Below are 17,392 nucleotides of genomic sequence, written 5' to 3' on the forward strand. Positions count from 1 at the left end.
GGCGCTGAATCTGCTGCTGCAGAGAGCTGGAGAGGCAGGTTGAGCCTCGCTGGCTGCAGGGAAGCTGTCACACCTGTGTGCAGTTTAAGGTGCTAATGACCACATGTGGGCAGATTGTGCTTTAGTGGTGTTCCTGGCTTCAGCTGATTTTTTTTTTTTCTTTCTCGTTTCTCTCTCTCTCTCTCTCTCTCTCTCTCTCTCTCTCTCTCAGGGGGGATCCATGCTCAGCCTGGCCCCAAACTACCTCTGCTAATCCCACCAGGTAACCATTTAAAGCTTCTCCTAATGAGCCTTTACCTGCAGATCACAGTCCTGAACCAAAGCACTCACACACAAGGAACAAGCAGGAGACATTGTACGTAGCTCAGTGAATGCATGAAAAGATTAAACACAGTCTGATTTATTCTTTAGTTCTCCCTCTTTTTTTTAATTATCTTGTTTTAATGCTGTATGTGTTTTATCTTTTGGCCAGCCACACAGCATCTTCCTCCCACTTTCTTTAACATTATGAGCATTCAAAACTTGTTTTTCTTCCTATCTTATCTGCTGCTCACGTTAGCATGAAGTAACAGAATCACAGAGGTTGTCAACAATCTGCACAACCTGCTGATAGCTGCTCTCTGACCTAAAAATCAAACATGTAAACAATGGATTTTTTAGAATTTGCTAGTGTTTTTCACTCTACTTGATTTAAGTTCAGTGTAACTTTAAACTGATTGGGGGCCAGTTTTTAGACTTAAGGTGTCTCTGCCTGCAGCCAGAATATTCTCCCAGAGGCCTCTCTGGTGTCCACTTTCTGTATGAAACAGTGAAGACTTTGAACACGATAAACGGGAGATAAAAGTGTTGAACTTTTCATCAGCTGCAGCATCTCTGCCTTCTTCATACCTTCCTCGTCGTCTTATCGAGGAAGTTTATCAATCTGGAGTAAAATCAAAAAATGCTGGCAGAACTCTCCGTTAATAAAAACATAAATGTATCTGAACCTCCCTCTTTAAATGCCTCGTAAATTACACCATCACGTTTAAATAAGGACTAAAAAGATATAAATTTACCACAGCTAAGTGAAAATGATGAGCAATTTTTTCGGGTGTTTACATGAACTTTATATTTTTACTCGGCTGCATTTTAAAGGATGTCATTGTTATTGTTTGTCCGTTTCCTTACAGACAAACTGTTTCCGCTCTTACTCTATCAAGACAAAAAAAAAAAGAAAGGTTTAACGTTATTTTAAGGAAAGTGAAAATTCCTTCCCTTCTTCGGGGCTGCTGAGGCTCAGTCGGTCGAGTCGGTCGTCTCTCTTCTGGACGCTCAGGGGTTCGATCCCCAGCGCCTGCAGCTGCGTGTCAGATTGCTTTGGCTGCTTTGTCTTCAGCGTGTGAATGTGTATGAATTGTATTAATTACTCCTGAATGTCTCTTTACACAGCAGCCTCTACCATCAGTGTGTGAATGTGTAGCTGAGACCTGCAGTGGAAAAACTGCTTTGAGTAGTTTCATAGAAAAGCGATAAACAAAGCTTGAGTCCATTTACCATAACTCTTTCCATCTGCCCTGTCACAGGTCTAAAAACACTAATGTTATTCTACAAACAGATAAATGGTTAAAAAATGTGTATCCAACCTTTTATATTAAGTAGTTTAATCTTTACATGCTAAATAAATGCCTATAACTTTACAGCTGCAGATGTTAAATAGTGACTTTGTGGAGATTTATAATGCACAATCAGTCCTTTAACTTTTGGTAATTTTTATTAAGCTGAAGATAATGAGCTTTTATATTACAAAATTATCATTCCAGTGACAATGAAACGTTTCCATATCTTCTCTTGTTCTTTTTATCAGATGAAGCGATGGTGTCCAAGGTGCAAAGGTCCCCTTGACCTCTTGTCGGCTGATTTGTGTTTTACGAGTTCTTCTTTTTCTTCTTCCTGCAACACGGAGGACGAGGACACACAGCTCACACACTCCCGTCCTCCTGACAGCTGGGAGCAGAGAAGAACACCTGAGAGATAACACCAGCAGGTAGGAGAGACACCGTCATGTGAAGCTCCTTCACTCTGAAGGTCTCCTGGTTTTGTTTGGAACAACTTTACAAAGCCTTTTTTTTTCTGCTCGTAAATATGCAACTCAGTCAGCTGATGCACGGTCTATGTTGTTTGCTTTGTGCTTGTCGTGGTTTTATGTAAATGTATATATACCTGTGAGTCACCAACCTGTCGAGGGACTACAGATGAAGATTAACTATTGCATGGCGATAGTTCCCTTTAGAAATGTGCAACAACTCCTGAATGACATGTTTGACTCTGAAACTCTACAGGAGCTCAAACAAATGGCATGTGAAAAAAAAAGATTTGTTTCATTAAATGATATCAGTGACTCCAGAAACATAATGCAAAGACAAATAGACGAGACTTAAAATTGAGAGTGAAAACATCTTTAATAATTTCTGATTTTATAGACACATTTTTTTCAGAGTAGTTTCACTGAGGATCAATCGCTGTTTGATTGAACCATATGTTCATATTCTGACTTTCGTGGGATGGACTCCATCGTGAGTGATAAGAACGAGCTCTCTTGCACAAGACACCTTGACTTTGACCTCCAGTTGCATCAGAGAAGAAATCCAGTGAAGTGTCAGGGAGCTCTTAATTGCTCAATAGGACAACAGATTACAAAGCCAACATTTGTCCGTCTCCCAGCAGGCCTTGCACCATGGAGTCCCTCATCACGCTGCTGTTCTCTCCTCTCCCGACCCCGGCCATCATCTCGCTGTTCGCTGTGTTTGGTGCCACTCTGTATTACCTAAACACACGACCCAGTCCCATCCGGACCCCCATCGACCTCAATTGCCAAACTATGGGCATCAAGGTAACTGATGGAAATCATCTTTCAGCTGAAAGAGTATTTGTGCAGGTTCAGCAGAGTGTATGAACAGTAACCTACAATAAGGAGGAGTTTAGAGGTCTCCCGCTTCCTGCTCGATAATTTAAGTCATGACATCATCAATGAGATTTTTGTGGTATCTGAAATACAAAAAAAAACGTGTTTATGTTTTCTTTTTCTTTTTTTACATAAATCAAACCAGTTTCTCTGGAGAGCTGTAAAGAACCTGGAGTTTTGTTTTTGTTCGCAGCTTCTCAAAGAAACCTGAACTGTATCGTCCAAAATGAAAGAAAACGTTCAGATTTATGATGATTACAGTTTGAATCAAAGACTCCAGAAATATAAACTCTTAAGCCACCCGTGTCCCGCACTATTCTTGGGGAGTGTATTTATTATTATACACTGGCTTTTGAAATCAAACAGCTGTGCAGCATTTCCTTTTTTCCCCTGTAGCCTGTCAGCTAACAGACACAATAAATGATTTGAAAATTGCACAGTATGTATGTATATTACTCCTACATCTACTTTATGGTTAATAAAAGGGATAAGGGGGGCCAGAAAGACCAGCATTTATGTTACACTCCTCCCAAAGTTTTTTCTTTATCTATTCAGCTGCCTAATAAAAACTAAAAGGCCCAAAACAATTTTTTTAAAAACAAAATTGTGAAAAGAAACCTCCTTTTTGTAAACTGTGGGACTTTGAAACACTGGAGTTTCAGGGAGCTGTTTATTCTTAACGTGATTCTGTTTGGTGTCCTCAGGATGGAGCCAGGAAGACGGCGCTGCTTGACGACAACAACAACCTGACAGCGTTTTACTTTGATGAAGCCAAGACCCTCTATGAGGTGTTTCAGAGGGGTCTTAAAGTTTCAGGTGATCAACATTTCATAAGTTGCTCCCACAAGGTGTGCCTTCCTGCTTATTGGTGTTTGTCCAGTTTTCATCAAATCATTCAAGACAAATGAGCCGTTTTGTTTTGGTGACCGGAGTAAGAGTTGAAAGTCAGAGTTGTTCAAAGTCATCCAAGGACTTTTCAGAAATTCACTCCTGAACAATTTCAGAGACTTTCATGTGTGCTGCCCTGAACACTAATACAGTATGTGTCCCTAGTCTGACAAAAAACCCTGCAATGATGAGAAAGTCCATCCTCTCCATCTTTTACCTGCTCCATTTATCAGAAAATGTGTGCTCAAACAGGCCGTTTGGAGATTGTCCCTTCATGACATCACAAAGGGCCGTAGCCCCTCCCCCAAATGGGTGTTTGTTCTGCCCTCTGAGTCTGCCTTCTCACCGTAAACAATAGGACATGGAGCGAGAAAGCCAGAGACACCCAAACCCTTCCAGGGAGTGGGCGTGGTCAAACACAGCTCATTTACATATTTAAAGCTACAGACACAGAAACGAGTCATGTTGGCAGTTTCTCTTCATTTGTACTTCTATGCTCGGCTAGCTGTCTTGGCTGTAGGTTTTTATTCAACGCAAATAAAATGAAAGCATGCCGTATGTAAAACTTGAAGTGATCTTCTCCAGCTGCTGAGGTAATCTTAAATAATGCCCTCATTTTCCTGTTTGTAGGTAACGGACCGTGTTTGGGCTACAGGAAGCCAGGAAGGCCTTACCAGTGGCTAAAATACAAACAGGTAACGTAGCATGCAGCACCATAACATTTTGAGAAAAAAACCCCAATACTGATGACTCCCGCTGACCTTTCCCTCTTCCTCTGTGTGAAGGTGTCTGACAGAGCCGAGCACCTGGGGTCAGGGCTGATTCACAAAGGTTTACAGCCCATAGCGGACACTTTTATTGGCATCTTCGCTCAGAACAGACCTGAAGTGAGTGTGGACGTTTCAAAAGGGATAACAGGAGGGATTGGAGCCTTGTTGTTGTTTTTCAACATGCTGTCATTGTTGTCTTATTCCAGTGGATTATTGGTGAACTGGCCTGTTACACCTACTCCATGGTAGCAGTCCCCCTGTACGACACCCTGGGCCCTGAGGCTCTGGTGTTCATTATCAACCAAGGTAATTGGAGCTTCGTCTGCACTCTTAATGCTGCTAATTACAAAGCTGAGACGGAGTCCGGTAACTCTCCAGTCCCTGCAGGGATCCGTGTCGAGATTGTGCTAATCTCTTCTCACTAATTTACCCTCTCACATTTCTGTTTATTGGATTATGATTATTTATGGCAGGAACATTTTTATTTCACCCCACATGTTGACTTTTAAGTCTTTTAGCTCTGACTCTTGCTGCAACTTCATCCTTTTGAAAAATGCCACCTACATTTAATTCAATAAAACTATTAAATGGTAAAAAAAAAAAAAAAAGGGTCAGTAAATATACAGTTTCTACAGACTTCTCCTTCAGAGACTCTAGATCTGATCTCTATATCTTCTCAAAGTCTTTAAGAGTACTTTCACATAACGATTGGTGTACATTTTTAATTCTTTCAGCGGAGATCTCCACGGTTCTCTGCGACAATCAGAGCAAAGCAGAGACGCTGCTGCAGACACGAGAGACGGAGCAGACTCCTGTCCTCAAAACCATCGTCATCATGGACCCTTTCAGCTCCGAGCTGGTCGAGAGGGGGAAGAAGTGTGGGGTGGACATCGTGTCCATGGAGGATGTGGAGGTATTTAATGCTGAACAGATGATGGGTAGCAGAGGAGTCTCTGGTTGTGTTTATCCTGGTTCAGTTTGTTTTAGTTCTGTCCCTGTAGACGATTCTGCAAGAAGCACAAACATGATTGAAAACATGCTTCTTGTTTTGTTCCTCAGGCTCTGGGGAAAAGTCATCTTCATGAGCCAGTTGTAAGTTTATTTCTCATGCAGACTGTTTGATTATTTATCTTTTTTAGAGAGTCATCACTGTTCTGATGAGCTGATTTATTTTTTTATTTTTTTATCTTCAAACAGCCGCCAAAGCCAGAAGACCTCAGCATCATTTGCTTCACTAGTGGCACTACAGGTGATCTTTCTGCCCGCCTTTTTTTGTTTTGGTTTCACGATGAAATAAAATCCCTGAAAATGATTTGATTGATCAATCTTTCGGACAAATTTTTGTTAACCGTGATCAAGCATGCTAACTATAGAAGTTAGCATTGCATGTGCTAAAGCTGGTCGAAAGAGATGGACTACTTTCCTTGAACCGGTCCGAGCTACAAACCTCAGTTTGCTGAGCATTTATGGAATTTTTCTTAATTTGAAAACACTCAATTTTTAAGGCCAGACAACCAGGACCACTAAATCCCTGAATGCAACATGCAAAAAGGAGATGTAGAGCAAAAAGGAGCCTTTTAAAAAGAGCATCAAATTCAATTCTTGTCTGTCACATCATCTCAAAGAGAATTTACTTGCTTACTATGTTTTTTCTATTTCTCCCTCAGGGAACCCTAAAGGAGCCATGTTGACCCATGAGAACGTGGTCTCCGATGCTGCAGGTGTCATTCAGGCCTTTGAGGTACAGATGTGGATCATTACGTGTTTATTTGAATGCATTTCATGAAACTACTGCTAACCAGCGGCCTCTGTGCTTCCCGCAGTCGTCAATCGTCCCCAGCACGGACGATGTCAGCATTTCATTCCTGCCTTTAGCTCACATGTTCGAGAGAGTCGTACAGGTGAGGTCGAGTTTTCAGCCCTCGTGTTTTAAAGCCTTAAGAAAATATCTTGAAGTGTTTTTCTTGTGTTTCTTTCAGACGGTGGTGTACAGTGTCGGAGCCAGGGTGGGATTCTTCCAGGGAGACATCCGACTGCTGCCAGACGACATGAAAACTCTTCAGCCCACCATTTTCCCCGTCGTGCCTCGACTCCTCAACCGCGTCTACGACAGAGTAAGACATTGTTGTCGGACGTTTCTGCCCACGCTTTCCTCTCGTTCCTGCTTTCAACATTAACCCCGAGTGTCTCCTTTCAAACATCGCTAGGTTCAGAGTGGAGCCAAATCACCTTTCAAGAAGTGGCTGCTGAACTTCGCCGTGGACAGAAAGTACGCTGAGGTGAAAGACGGCATCATCAGGAAAAACAGCCTGTGGGACAAACTGATCTTCAACAAAGTTCAGGTGCAGCTTCAGGTGTTCGAAACATTACGACGCTAAAATAAAATCCTCTGAATGTTAACCTGCTCAATCGTTTGGTGTGTAGGAGTCTTTTGGGGGTCGAGTGAGGGTCATGGTGACGGGAGCGGCACCCATCTCTCCGCCTGTCCTCAACTTCCTCAGGGCCGCTCTGGGCTGCCAGGTAATGAAAATAGATCCTCCTTTTCAAACTTCTTTCAAGTTTACCTTCAGGCCACCCTGGAATTAAAACAGCCAGACGATGTTCACTAAATATGAGATATTTTCCTGAAGATAATTTAGCTTCTTAGTGGTTTCTTAGAATTGGGGGGGGGAAAAATGTTTAATGCCTTGCTGCAAAACCAATCGCTCTTCTTCGGGGGGAAATAAGTTTAAGTAGAAAATGGTTCTGCTTACGTCGAACTCATGGTCTGAAACAGGTGATAAGAAGTCGAGCTGTCCAGCTTGTTTTGATAACTAACGTTGAAATGAGATCCTCTGGTACTCTCAGATCTTCGAGGCGTACGGTCAGACTGAGTGCACGGCTGGCTGCACCTTCACCACGCCAGGAGACGCCACGTCAGGTATGAAGAGGCTTTTAATCCCCCTCCTGACTGATCGGATAACAAAAAAAGATTTGCACGTTTGTAGTTTTTAGTATCAAGAAAGATAACTGTTCAAGTCGACCTTTTACCGCAGGACACGTCGGCGCTCCGCTGCCCTGCAACGTGGTGAAGTTGGTGGATGTGGAGGAAATGAACTACTTTGCTTCAAACGGAGAGGGGGAGGTAAGATGATGATGACGATAACGATAACAAACATGTTAATCAGAGGGAGGCCAAGAGCCTGAGAGAACGCACACTCTCCCCTCCGTGAGAACTCAGTTTGAAATGTAAAAGCTTGAAAGCTTCTGTTTGCAATGACCTCTAAATCCAAAGACAACTTTCAGTGTACTGAAGACGCTTTAAAGAAACCTCTGCTCAGGCACCTTGTAAATGTATAAGGAAGACGATCTGATTAAAGAAATACACTTCAATGTTTCAAAGAAATAAAGAGTAAAGACTTTCTTTCATGTTTTTTCAAATCCTATGATACAATGAAGAAACGTTGTTCCTTGTTTTTCACTGTTTAGCTCTAAGGATTGTACCTGACGTGGACAGAGACCAACAGTTTTAGACGCGCTCAGTCTTTCGAGGTTTGCTTGAAATGTCTCTCTGATGTTTTCCAGGTTTGCATTAAGGGCAGAAATGTGTTCAAGGGCTACTTGAAAGACCCGGCAAAGACTGCAGAGGCTTTGGATGAGAACGGCTGGCTGCACACAGGAGACATCGGAAAATGGCTTCCAGTAAGAAACCCAAACACAGACAACGGGGAAAAGAGCCAGTTTAATATTGACTGCAGCACATGTAGACGAGTGGAGGGTGAACAACCTGCAGCTCTTCTGCACCAGATGAAAAGAGTTTGTGGATCGAGTCTGGTAGATTAATTTATTCATACTCCACTGAGTGGAATATTTCAAAGATTCCTCCCACATAATGTTTCTGAAAACATTTTCTGCTCTTTGGGCGTTTTAGTTTCCTTTATCTGTGTTGCATTAAATCAAACTTTAACTAGTTAACTTCACGCAAAGACTCGATCAGCAGCAGAACTAACCCGGGCTGAGTTTTGAGTTGAGAAATGCTTTTTTTTTTTAATGCCCTGGGATGGAAATGTGGGCGTTATAGTGGCTCATACAGAGAAGTGTATATGGAGGTTCAGGTAACCAAAATTTGTCTTGTAACTGGACCAACAAAGTCAAACTCTGATGATTTGTTTTGTGCATTTTGTGTCCTGAACAGAGTGGAGTTCTGAAGATTATCGACCGGAAGAAGAACATCTTCAAGCTGGCTCAGGGCGAGTACATCGCTCCTGAGAAGGTTGAGAACGTGTACGTACGCAGTGGACCTGTGGCCCAGGTGTTTGTGCACGGAGACAGTCTGCAGGTAATGACCAGCAGCTTCACACTCTGGGCAGTAAAAAAAAAACTCTCACATGCCCAAAGAGGATCTATGGATGTGCATGAACGAAGAGATGTCCAGTACACAGGAAGTGTATCAGGCTGAAGGGGGTTCAAGGGCACCTCAGCAGTTCTCTGGAACGAAGCTGCAGGGGTGCTTTTGGGCAAGGCAACAAACGCTTCCCCATGTCACGGCCCTCTGAATCCCTCTAATAATCCAGATTCTTTCTCCTGTGTTTGTAGTCCTGCCTGGTGGCCATCGTGGTCCCCGACCCCGAAGTCCTGCCTGGTTTCGCCCAAAGTCTGGGATGTCACGGCTCCATTGAGGATCTATGCAAAAACACAGTAATTAATCCTTTAACTTCCACACGTGTTAAATTCAATCATCCGATTTGATTATTTTTTTTTTTTTCATTTCATGCCTCCAGCTGTAACTTTTTCTTTTAACTCGTAGGGAGTGAAGAAAGCCATTCTTTCAGACATGACCAAACTGGGAAAAGAAGCGGGACTCAAGTCCTTCGAGCAGGTAACGACTCCTCTGTGTTTGCAGGTCCAGATCCGATCGTCACAAAGAAGGATACACAATCTGAAAGAAATCCATATTCCTGCCAACGCTGGGCGGATTCTGAATATTACAGCCACACGATTTTTAAGGGAAATTCCACCAACACATCCGTATTATCTTCATGTAGAAACAGTTTGCTGACATGATGGGCTTTATGTATTTGTGTTCTTTCTAAATGAGACAACCTCTGGACTGTAATTGTGTTTGTGCTGAGTCAATTTCAATTCTGACGATGACTCAGCACTTGATCATTTAGTAATCTGATGCTTTTAGAGGTCATACACACCTGAGATCAACCCTTACCTTCAGCAGCCTCAGTTCTCCCTCTCGTGGCTAAAACGAGAAGTTTCCTCAACGACGTGTCTTTAGAGTAACATACTGTAAATAACACCATGCAATTTTTTTTTTTTTATTATCTTTTAATGATCCCTAAATTCCCCTTTGAGCTCTGTTATCTCAGTATGCTGACTGAAGTTTTGTTTGGGTGAAGTGACTTTGATAATTAAACTCAAATCATTGAATTTTTCAATGTATTTTCAGGTTCTTTTTATTTTAGAGCTAGGACAGAATGAGAGGGTCGGGTTAGAGAGAGAGAGCGAGCGAGTGGGCGATGACATGCGAGAAAGGAGCCACATAATCAGATTCAAACCCTGGCAGCTTGCTCTCCAGGACTTTAGCCTCTGTACGTGGGGTGCGCACACTAACTTTGTACCCTCGTTCTTTCTTTCCTCCTCAGGTGAAAGATTTGTACCTCCACCCTGAGCAGTTCACCATTGAGAACGGCCTGTTAACTCCAACGCTCAAAGCCAAGAGAGCCGAGCTCAAAGCTCTGTTCCAGCCACAGATCGACACGATGTACGCTAAACTCCAATAAAACAAAAACATGAACCTGGTTAAATCTTTCTTTTTTGAGTCACTTTGTCTCTCACAGCTTCGCAGACCTCCTCAAAGGCACTTCAGCTCATGTGTGTTTAGACTTGAGGGGCCTGAGTCATCTGTTAAACTCGTCCTCCTGCAGAACAAATATGAAAGTACAGTTTCAGCTGGTCGGGCTCTTTGGCTGCAGCCTGAGTGAATCATCCTTTTTTTTTTTTTTTTTTTTTTTTTTTTACAGTTTCTGTTTTTCTGGATGTTCTCACCCCAGTTGGAGAGTTTGGTGCTTTGAAAGAAAAAGTCTGAAATACTTCATGGTTATGGGGATGTGAAATGCTTGACCCTGAAATAAAGGGTCATTAAAATAGTGCCAAGACTATCAGAGAGCTTTTAAAAAGCAGGACATGTCACCAGAGAAAGTATTCAAATGTGAGGCCACACAGGCTGAGATTGCATCTCTTCAAAGGTTTAATATGCCTTTGTTTCTATTCATCAAATGGAACGGATTGGATGTATTATTTTTGAAATAATTTTGCCTTATTTTCACCATTTTAAAGCTTCCTCGGTGATCGTGCACAGCTCAAAAAAAAAAAAAAAAAGGTGTAAAAGCACCCACACACCCACCCAAACATCTTGCCCATGGTGGTGAATGTGCTCCTCCTCTTATCACACACTCGTGATTCTCAAGGCAAGTTTGAAAAAAGAGATTGCAAGCAAATCACGGCCTAGGTGTATCACGGCCGCGGATAGGCCCACAAAAAGATATAATTCATAGGCGCGTTTTTGCCCAAAAGTCTTGTTCAGGTGAGAATATTGTGGCATTTGAGAAAGTATGTGGCCCAATCTTTTTCTTTCTCAAAGAAAGTAAGTCATGTAATTCAGGTTTTAATTATAAAAGTTCAACGTAAGTAAGAAGCTTCCTGCTGTTTCTTTGTCAACAGCGCCCTCGTGTGTTACAATTCAAACATTGCAGGTATGTGTTAAACTTTCATCTTCTGCACTCTGGCTCCAGTTAGAATTTGCTAAATAAATTGGAATACTTCTTCTCACTTATAAAGCTCTTACTGGTCTGGCACCATCTTATCTTAAAGAGCCCACCCCCCCCAAAAAAACATCCCAGAATGCACTCCTGCTCATAGTACCTTGGAGGTATTGAGACTTATCAGGCAGCTCTCCATCAGAATCATCTGACAGAGTCCGAGAAGCAGACACCCTATCTGGCTTCAATGTTAGGCTTATTACCCCCTCCCCTGTAGCAGCCCTCGTTATACTGCCCCCTTGTGGCGTCTCTCCTCAGTGGTGTCGCTCCGGGCTGTATCAGCAGGATCCTGGAGTTTCCACCGGGACACACCGACCTCCTCTCTGCGCTTCCCGTCCTGGGCTGCTTGAGACCCACCTGAAGTGCAAAACTCCTTCATCAGACAACACTTTTTAAATGCAATCCTTTCACATGCGTTTCCTAAACGCCTTCTCGTCCCGGTCGGTGAGGAGGAATTTCTCCTGCTGAACTCGTGTGATTCAAAGTTACCTGAGAGCGCGTGCAGCTGCTATGTCTGCACACTCCTCCAATAACAACATGGCTTCTTCCGCCACAGGTGACCGCGAAGATCAGGTAAGAGAACTTGTGCTCGTCCTGCTGTGGAGAAGAGACAGTTTGACAGCTCCGTGTCACGATGCTGAAGTCTCAGTCTGCTGCTTTGATTCGTCCGAATTTGTCGATAAATGAAAACAAACTTCATGCAGAGTTGGAGTGTCTCAAAGTCTGATTGACCTTTGCAGTGGATTTCAATCCAAATGAAGATCCTCCTGTTACTGTCACTGAAGTAAATGTAGGTCTGAGTTTAGATAAATGCAGATTTTAATGTTGAAGTGAGTTTAAGATTCATTCATTCATCGATCATTTAGTTTCATGTCTCCACGATGGAATGACACTGCATGGATCAGACTTGTTTCAACCTCGTCTATTGACCATTTACAACACGTTAGTTCAAATGGATTCACTGTGACAGCAGCGTGACATTGACGGAAGTATTCAGTCATATATTTACAAAAACAAGCAAAGTGTTAAACAAAATGTTTGCACTAAATATTTGTTGTAAGATTGCCTCCAGCTTTAGATCTCCACTTCAACAGCTCTTCTGTCCAGAAAGAGGATGTTTGTTTTGCAGCTTGGTTAAACAACAAACAAGCAAATACAAGACATAAATAAAATGCATGAAGCTGCAGGTTCTAGACGATGAATATTTACTGTTTTTTATCATATTTAATGGAAGTTAGACATCTTTGAGTTTCTGTTTCATTTTTATGTTTAGTATGGGAGAGACTGAAAGTGTGCAGGAAAGGAGCCACGGGTCGGATTTGAACCCAGGCTGTCTATTTTTATTCGATTAAATCTTCACATCCCTGTAGTAGTGGATTCAGTTGGAGTTAGAGGGGGACATATCTCTGCTGGGCGCTGAGTGCATCAGGAGGTCATTCAAGGTGTCATCCTTAAAAACATCAACCTCCAAGATGTGTGAAAATCCCCCGACTGAGTCCTTGACCCAGTGTTGAGGAGGGTTTACAACGGCTCAGTTTTCAGAAGGAGTGTGAGCAGCACATCAAACATCAGACACGTCTGCCTGCCTTATCTTTTACACTCTGATAAACCATGATGAGTCTGCCTTGTTTTTTTTTTTCTTTTCTTGGTTTACCTTTTGAAGCTTGATCTTTATCGACAACGCCTAAAAACAACAACTGATTTATGCTCATCTAAATGTGTAAGCTGTCACTGGTGTTCGGGGGTTTTGGCAGTGAGGAAACAAGAACCGGACGGACTGCATTGTTTCAGACAAAGAAATCAGATGTGCAGGATAGCAGACAACACTGGTTGATCATAAACTCATCGTTAGCAGTTTCAGATCTGAAGGTGTTGTGGAATGAGTCTTATAGAGCTTTCTGTTTTCTCCAGTTTCAGTCCAATGAATGCTCAAACAGGGTCTCCCTTTTTTTAAATTAAACTGGGAAATGCAAAGTCCACCAGTTAAAAAACATCAACACACATTTGAGATGTTAACCTTCAGCTTTCTTATTTCAGCTTTATGTGTTTATGTGCATGACAGACAAGATGCCGCTGCTCCAATGAAAGCTGCATTAGTGCGCCTTATCAGCCAGCGGTTTCTCCCGTCCATCCATTAATGGTTGACCTCAGGTCGGAGCAGTAAATGGAAGGCGGCTCAGTTTCTGGTGCTTGCGGTCATAACAGCCTGTAGTTAGGACAGCGTGCAGGAAGTTTATTGTGGCAGAGCAAACAGAGAGTGAGACTCCACCTATAGACAACACTGCAGAGCTGTGTGTGTGTGTGTGTGTGTGTGTGTGTGTGTGTGTGTGTGTGTGTGTGTGTGTGTGTGTGTGTGTGTGTGTGTGTGTGTGTGTGTGTACATGGGCGGTGTGACGGGGTTAAAAAGGAGCAAAAACTTTCTGAGAAATGATCATACAAGTTTTGCATTCGTACAATTACAACACAAACGCTAGCATTGCTAGCATAGCAAACGATATCTAACGGTGTGTATTTGCATGAATGATACATGTAGCAGTATCAGTTCATCTTTATTGAATTGCCTAAAACTGTCCGTGCACTGATGTATGCTCAAAGTAAAGTTTGTTGTTTGATGATTAGTTGCAAAAACACAAAAAGTTTTCCTCCATTCAGCTTCATCTCTATCCTTTAAATTTATGCTACACAAGTGTTTTCATGGTGCTGCTCCTTGTTCAGCTGAGTCAGCAGGCTGCACACACACACACACACACACACACACACACACACACACACACACACACACACACACACACACACACACACACACACACACACACACACACACACACACACACACAGAGTTTGCAGTCAGAGCGGGTTATTGTAGAGCAAACATGACCTCAGCTCCAGTGAGGTCATTTACAGTCACAGTTTGTGTTTGAGGAGAAGAAGGAGATTATTTAGCAAACAGAGGAGTAACACACGTAACACATTCATGTTGTGTTCATCCTGACAACAAATAAAGCAGGAAACAATGGATGTAAGTAGAATTATGTTCACTTTAGCGTTAGATGGGGAGAGGTATAGCCTAGCAGCTAATGCATGTCGTGTGTACCGAGGCTACAGTCCTCAACACGGCTGCCGTGGGTTTGAATCCAACCCAAGCTAAAGTCACGAATAGCCCAAAAACGATAGCATTAGCATCTGTTTAAGAAGTTGAATACATGCTGGCGTGTTTGTCGTCACACGCGTGTGTCAGCGTATCAGAGCTCGAGCGTGTATGCTGTGTTTGTATTCGTGTGCTGGCCGGTGACTGTCTGAGACGGACACACAGTGTGAATGGTGAAAACAGTGAGCGAGCCTGTGATGTGTGAATGAAGCTATTGAAGGACTCCCAGACAGAGGCGAGGATGTCAGTGTATGAAATGTTAGAGGCTTTGTTACTGAGGTTTCTGCAGCCTGATGTCAATATGAATCAGTGATAGTGAAGCTTTAGTTGATTGTCAAAGAGAAAAAAAAACTCGTTAAATGATCAAAAGCTTTTCTAGTTAATTTCCGTGCAGAAAATGATCATATAAGCAAATTTGAGTTTATCAAATATACATTTCTATTAATCTCAATGTACTGTGTTGCACTTCCTGACGTTGTTGTGTTTATAAGAATTTAAAAAAACTTAATTGTGAGCGTGATCACATTCTTGACACTCTCCAGACCACAGGATTTATTTTTTTCAGACAGAAACGGGACATTTATCCAAGAAGCCACCATTAAAGAACTCCCTCCATTAAAAACTGACTAATGATCATTGGATCATCCTAACACGCCCCACCACAAAGAATGTTTTTTGTTTTTTCCTCCTGCTGTGTCGGCGCTCATAAAAAGAGGTGATAAAGTTTGAATGATTAACCCGGTTCTTTTTCAAAAGGCAAACCTACGGCACGAAACATTAACAAGAACCGTTTGAAAAAAGCTGCACGGCGAGCACGTTTTCACGCTCTCAGGTTCCACCTTTCTTTCATTGTTTTTTTAATGCAGGAAATAAACCAACCCGTAGACAATAAGATGCATTATGACAGGGACGTGTTCCTGAGTGTCTTCACTCTGTTATGGATTTATGGTACCGACGGTCAAAAGGGCAATAATATGTGGAACAACATGAGCCTGTTAGTTTAGGCAAAGCTCCAGGAAGGACATGGGTTTATAGGTGACACGCTGCAACATGTGCACATAACATAAGAGCGAGTATCAGTGTGTGAGAATAGAGCAGAGAGAGACGACATGTGGGGTCATGGCACAGACTGACACCCGTCTGCGTGACACAACAGAAGGCTGTTTTATTCACTCGCTGTATATCTGAATGAAGGAGTCAGCGTGTATCATCGGGTTCTGACCTTCCTGTGAATGGGTTCCTAATACCATTTGCGTGCTGTTATGTCGGTAACAAGGCGGCCCATAAGAAACGCTTTCTAGGGCCAAATCACATTTTGGAGGTTCACATTTTATTTTACACCTAAATACTCGGCACGACCTCCGAAAGCAATGAACACATGTTATTTATTGTTGTTTGAGTCAGATGTACCTTGTTTCAAAACACCTTGTTTTTTTTTTGGGTGAGGGTGATCTTATTGGTTTGAAATATCTGATGTCTGACTCTCTTCAGGTTGAGGCTTGAGGGATGTTATTACACAAATATGAGAAAAACTGATGTGAAAATGGCTGAATAAACATCTTTGTAACCGACGCCCTCTTCTGCATCGTGAAATCACAAAGACCCTTCAGGCTCCCGGAGCTGCTGAATAAACTTGTGATACATCCAGCTGGTCGTGTATTTATCTCTGTGGATGAAGATTGGAGGAGAGATGAGACGTGTGTACAAACTGAAGTGGGTGCAGGAGGAGAGAGAGAGAGAGTCAGGATCAAACTGTCCGTCTCTTGTTGGCGATGAGACCTTTTTAGGCGAGGAGCCGCGTCCTTTTTAGCTGCCATTAGCTTTGTTTGAGAGCGCTGGTGCTGAGACAAAGACGGATTGTAAATCAGCTCTGTGGCTGGTGCTGTGTGTCTGCTCTTTGTCAAAGGGACAAAGTGTGTGTGTGTGTGTGTGTGTGTGTGTGTGTGTGTGTGTGTGTGTGTGTGTGTGTGTGTGTGTGTGTGTGTGTGTGTGTGTGTGTGTGTGTGTGTGTGTGTGTGTGTGTGTGTGTGTGTGTGTGTGTGTGTGTGTGTGTGTTTCTCTTCTGTGTAAATGAGCCTCTCTCTCTTTATGAGTGTTAGGTGACCTTTTTCTTTTGACGCCTAACTTTGTTTGTCAGGGCCACCGTCCAATCAGACCCCTCTGATTGGTCAGTTTGAAACAAAACAACTGTTAAAGCTTTCACACGTTTGGAAAACTTTGAAAAAAAACCCCTGAAGATGTTTTTTTTTTTTTTTTCCATTTTTGCACATTTACCCTTTTTTTGCAACAATGTGTTGATCTGTAGATTGAAGGCAAACTAATGTCTAACTGTATTGCTTCGGTGAAGTTTCAGCTGGCTGGTCATCCGCCTCTTAAAAGGGATCATGTTTGTTTTTTATGCACACTTGTTGCTTTGACATCTTTGTAAGAGACCCCTCTGGATTACAGAATTTAAACAATTCAAAACAAGTACAAATCGATCAGTATCGATACCTGTTTTCATAGTAATGCAACAAAAGTAGAATTCAATTTTAGGCGTTTAATTGTTTGGAATCGCCCAAAAGCTTTCTCCTGCACACTGTCTGAATAGCACAAATACTTTGGCAGCGAACCTCACGCTCGCTCTCGGCAGCTTTGGATGAAAATCAAGCCAAAGATCTGTAGATTATTTTAAGCTTCTGTGCAATTTGATCAAATCTATTATTTGAAAAAAAAAAATAATAATAAAGTTTGTATGAGTTTCAAACACAGCATTTTTCTTTTTAATCCCCAAAACATTTTTTGACAATAAAGAAATAGTAATTTCAGCCCTGAAGTTTATAACACTGTCGTCTAC

General features: G+C 42.3%; 1 protein-coding gene across 5 annotated transcripts; it reads left to right on the forward strand.

The window, feature by feature from the left end:
• Positions 1-71: 71 nt before the first annotated feature.
• Positions 72-10,394, forward strand: acsl5 (acyl-CoA synthetase long chain family member 5). 5 transcript variants are annotated; one of them, XM_079372721.1, is made up of 23 exons: positions 72-89; positions 212-262; positions 1,844-2,023; positions 2,701-2,869; positions 3,646-3,757; positions 4,460-4,524; positions 4,615-4,716; positions 4,806-4,905; positions 5,334-5,512; positions 5,659-5,691; positions 5,797-5,848; positions 6,267-6,340; positions 6,423-6,500; positions 6,579-6,713; positions 6,807-6,941; positions 7,024-7,119; positions 7,447-7,519; positions 7,635-7,723; positions 8,164-8,280; positions 8,774-8,917; positions 9,175-9,276; positions 9,386-9,457; positions 10,233-10,394. In XM_079372721.1, exons 4-23 carry the CDS (start codon positions 2,714-2,716, stop codon positions 10,368-10,370), a joined length of 2,052 nt encoding a protein of 683 aa, XP_079228847.1. In that variant the 5' UTR covers positions 72-89; positions 212-262; positions 1,844-2,023; positions 2,701-2,713; the 3' UTR covers positions 10,371-10,394. The 5 variants fall into 5 exon arrangements, with proteins under 5 accessions (XP_079228847.1, XP_079228848.1, XP_079228846.1 ...); XM_079372722.1 differs by having other exon boundaries at positions 1,943-2,023; XM_079372720.1 differs by lacking the exon at positions 72-89 and having other exon boundaries at positions 170-262.
• Positions 10,395-17,392: the final 6,998 nt, after the last annotated feature.

This window comes from Symphodus melops, assembly GCF_947650265.1.
Source record: "Symphodus melops genome assembly, chromosome: 21".
NCBI classification, from domain to species: domain Eukaryota; kingdom Metazoa; phylum Chordata; class Actinopteri; order Labriformes; family Labridae; genus Symphodus; species Symphodus melops.

What these genes read in the sequence shown, in the direction of transcription:
- acsl5 (XM_079372721.1), top strand. Translation starts at nt 2,714, where the DNA reads ATGGAGTCCCTCATCACGCTGCTGTTCTCTCCTCTCCCGACCCCGGCC. An exon ending in AGTGGCTAAAATACAAACAG is followed by an intron (nt 4,525 to 4,614) that starts GTAACGTAGCAT and finishes CTCTGTGTGAAG; the next exon opens with GTGTCTGACAGAGCCGAGCA. An exon ending in TCGCTCAGAACAGACCTGAA is followed by an intron (nt 4,717 to 4,805) that starts GTGAGTGTGGAC and finishes GTCTTATTCCAG; the next exon opens with TGGATTATTGGTGAACTGGC.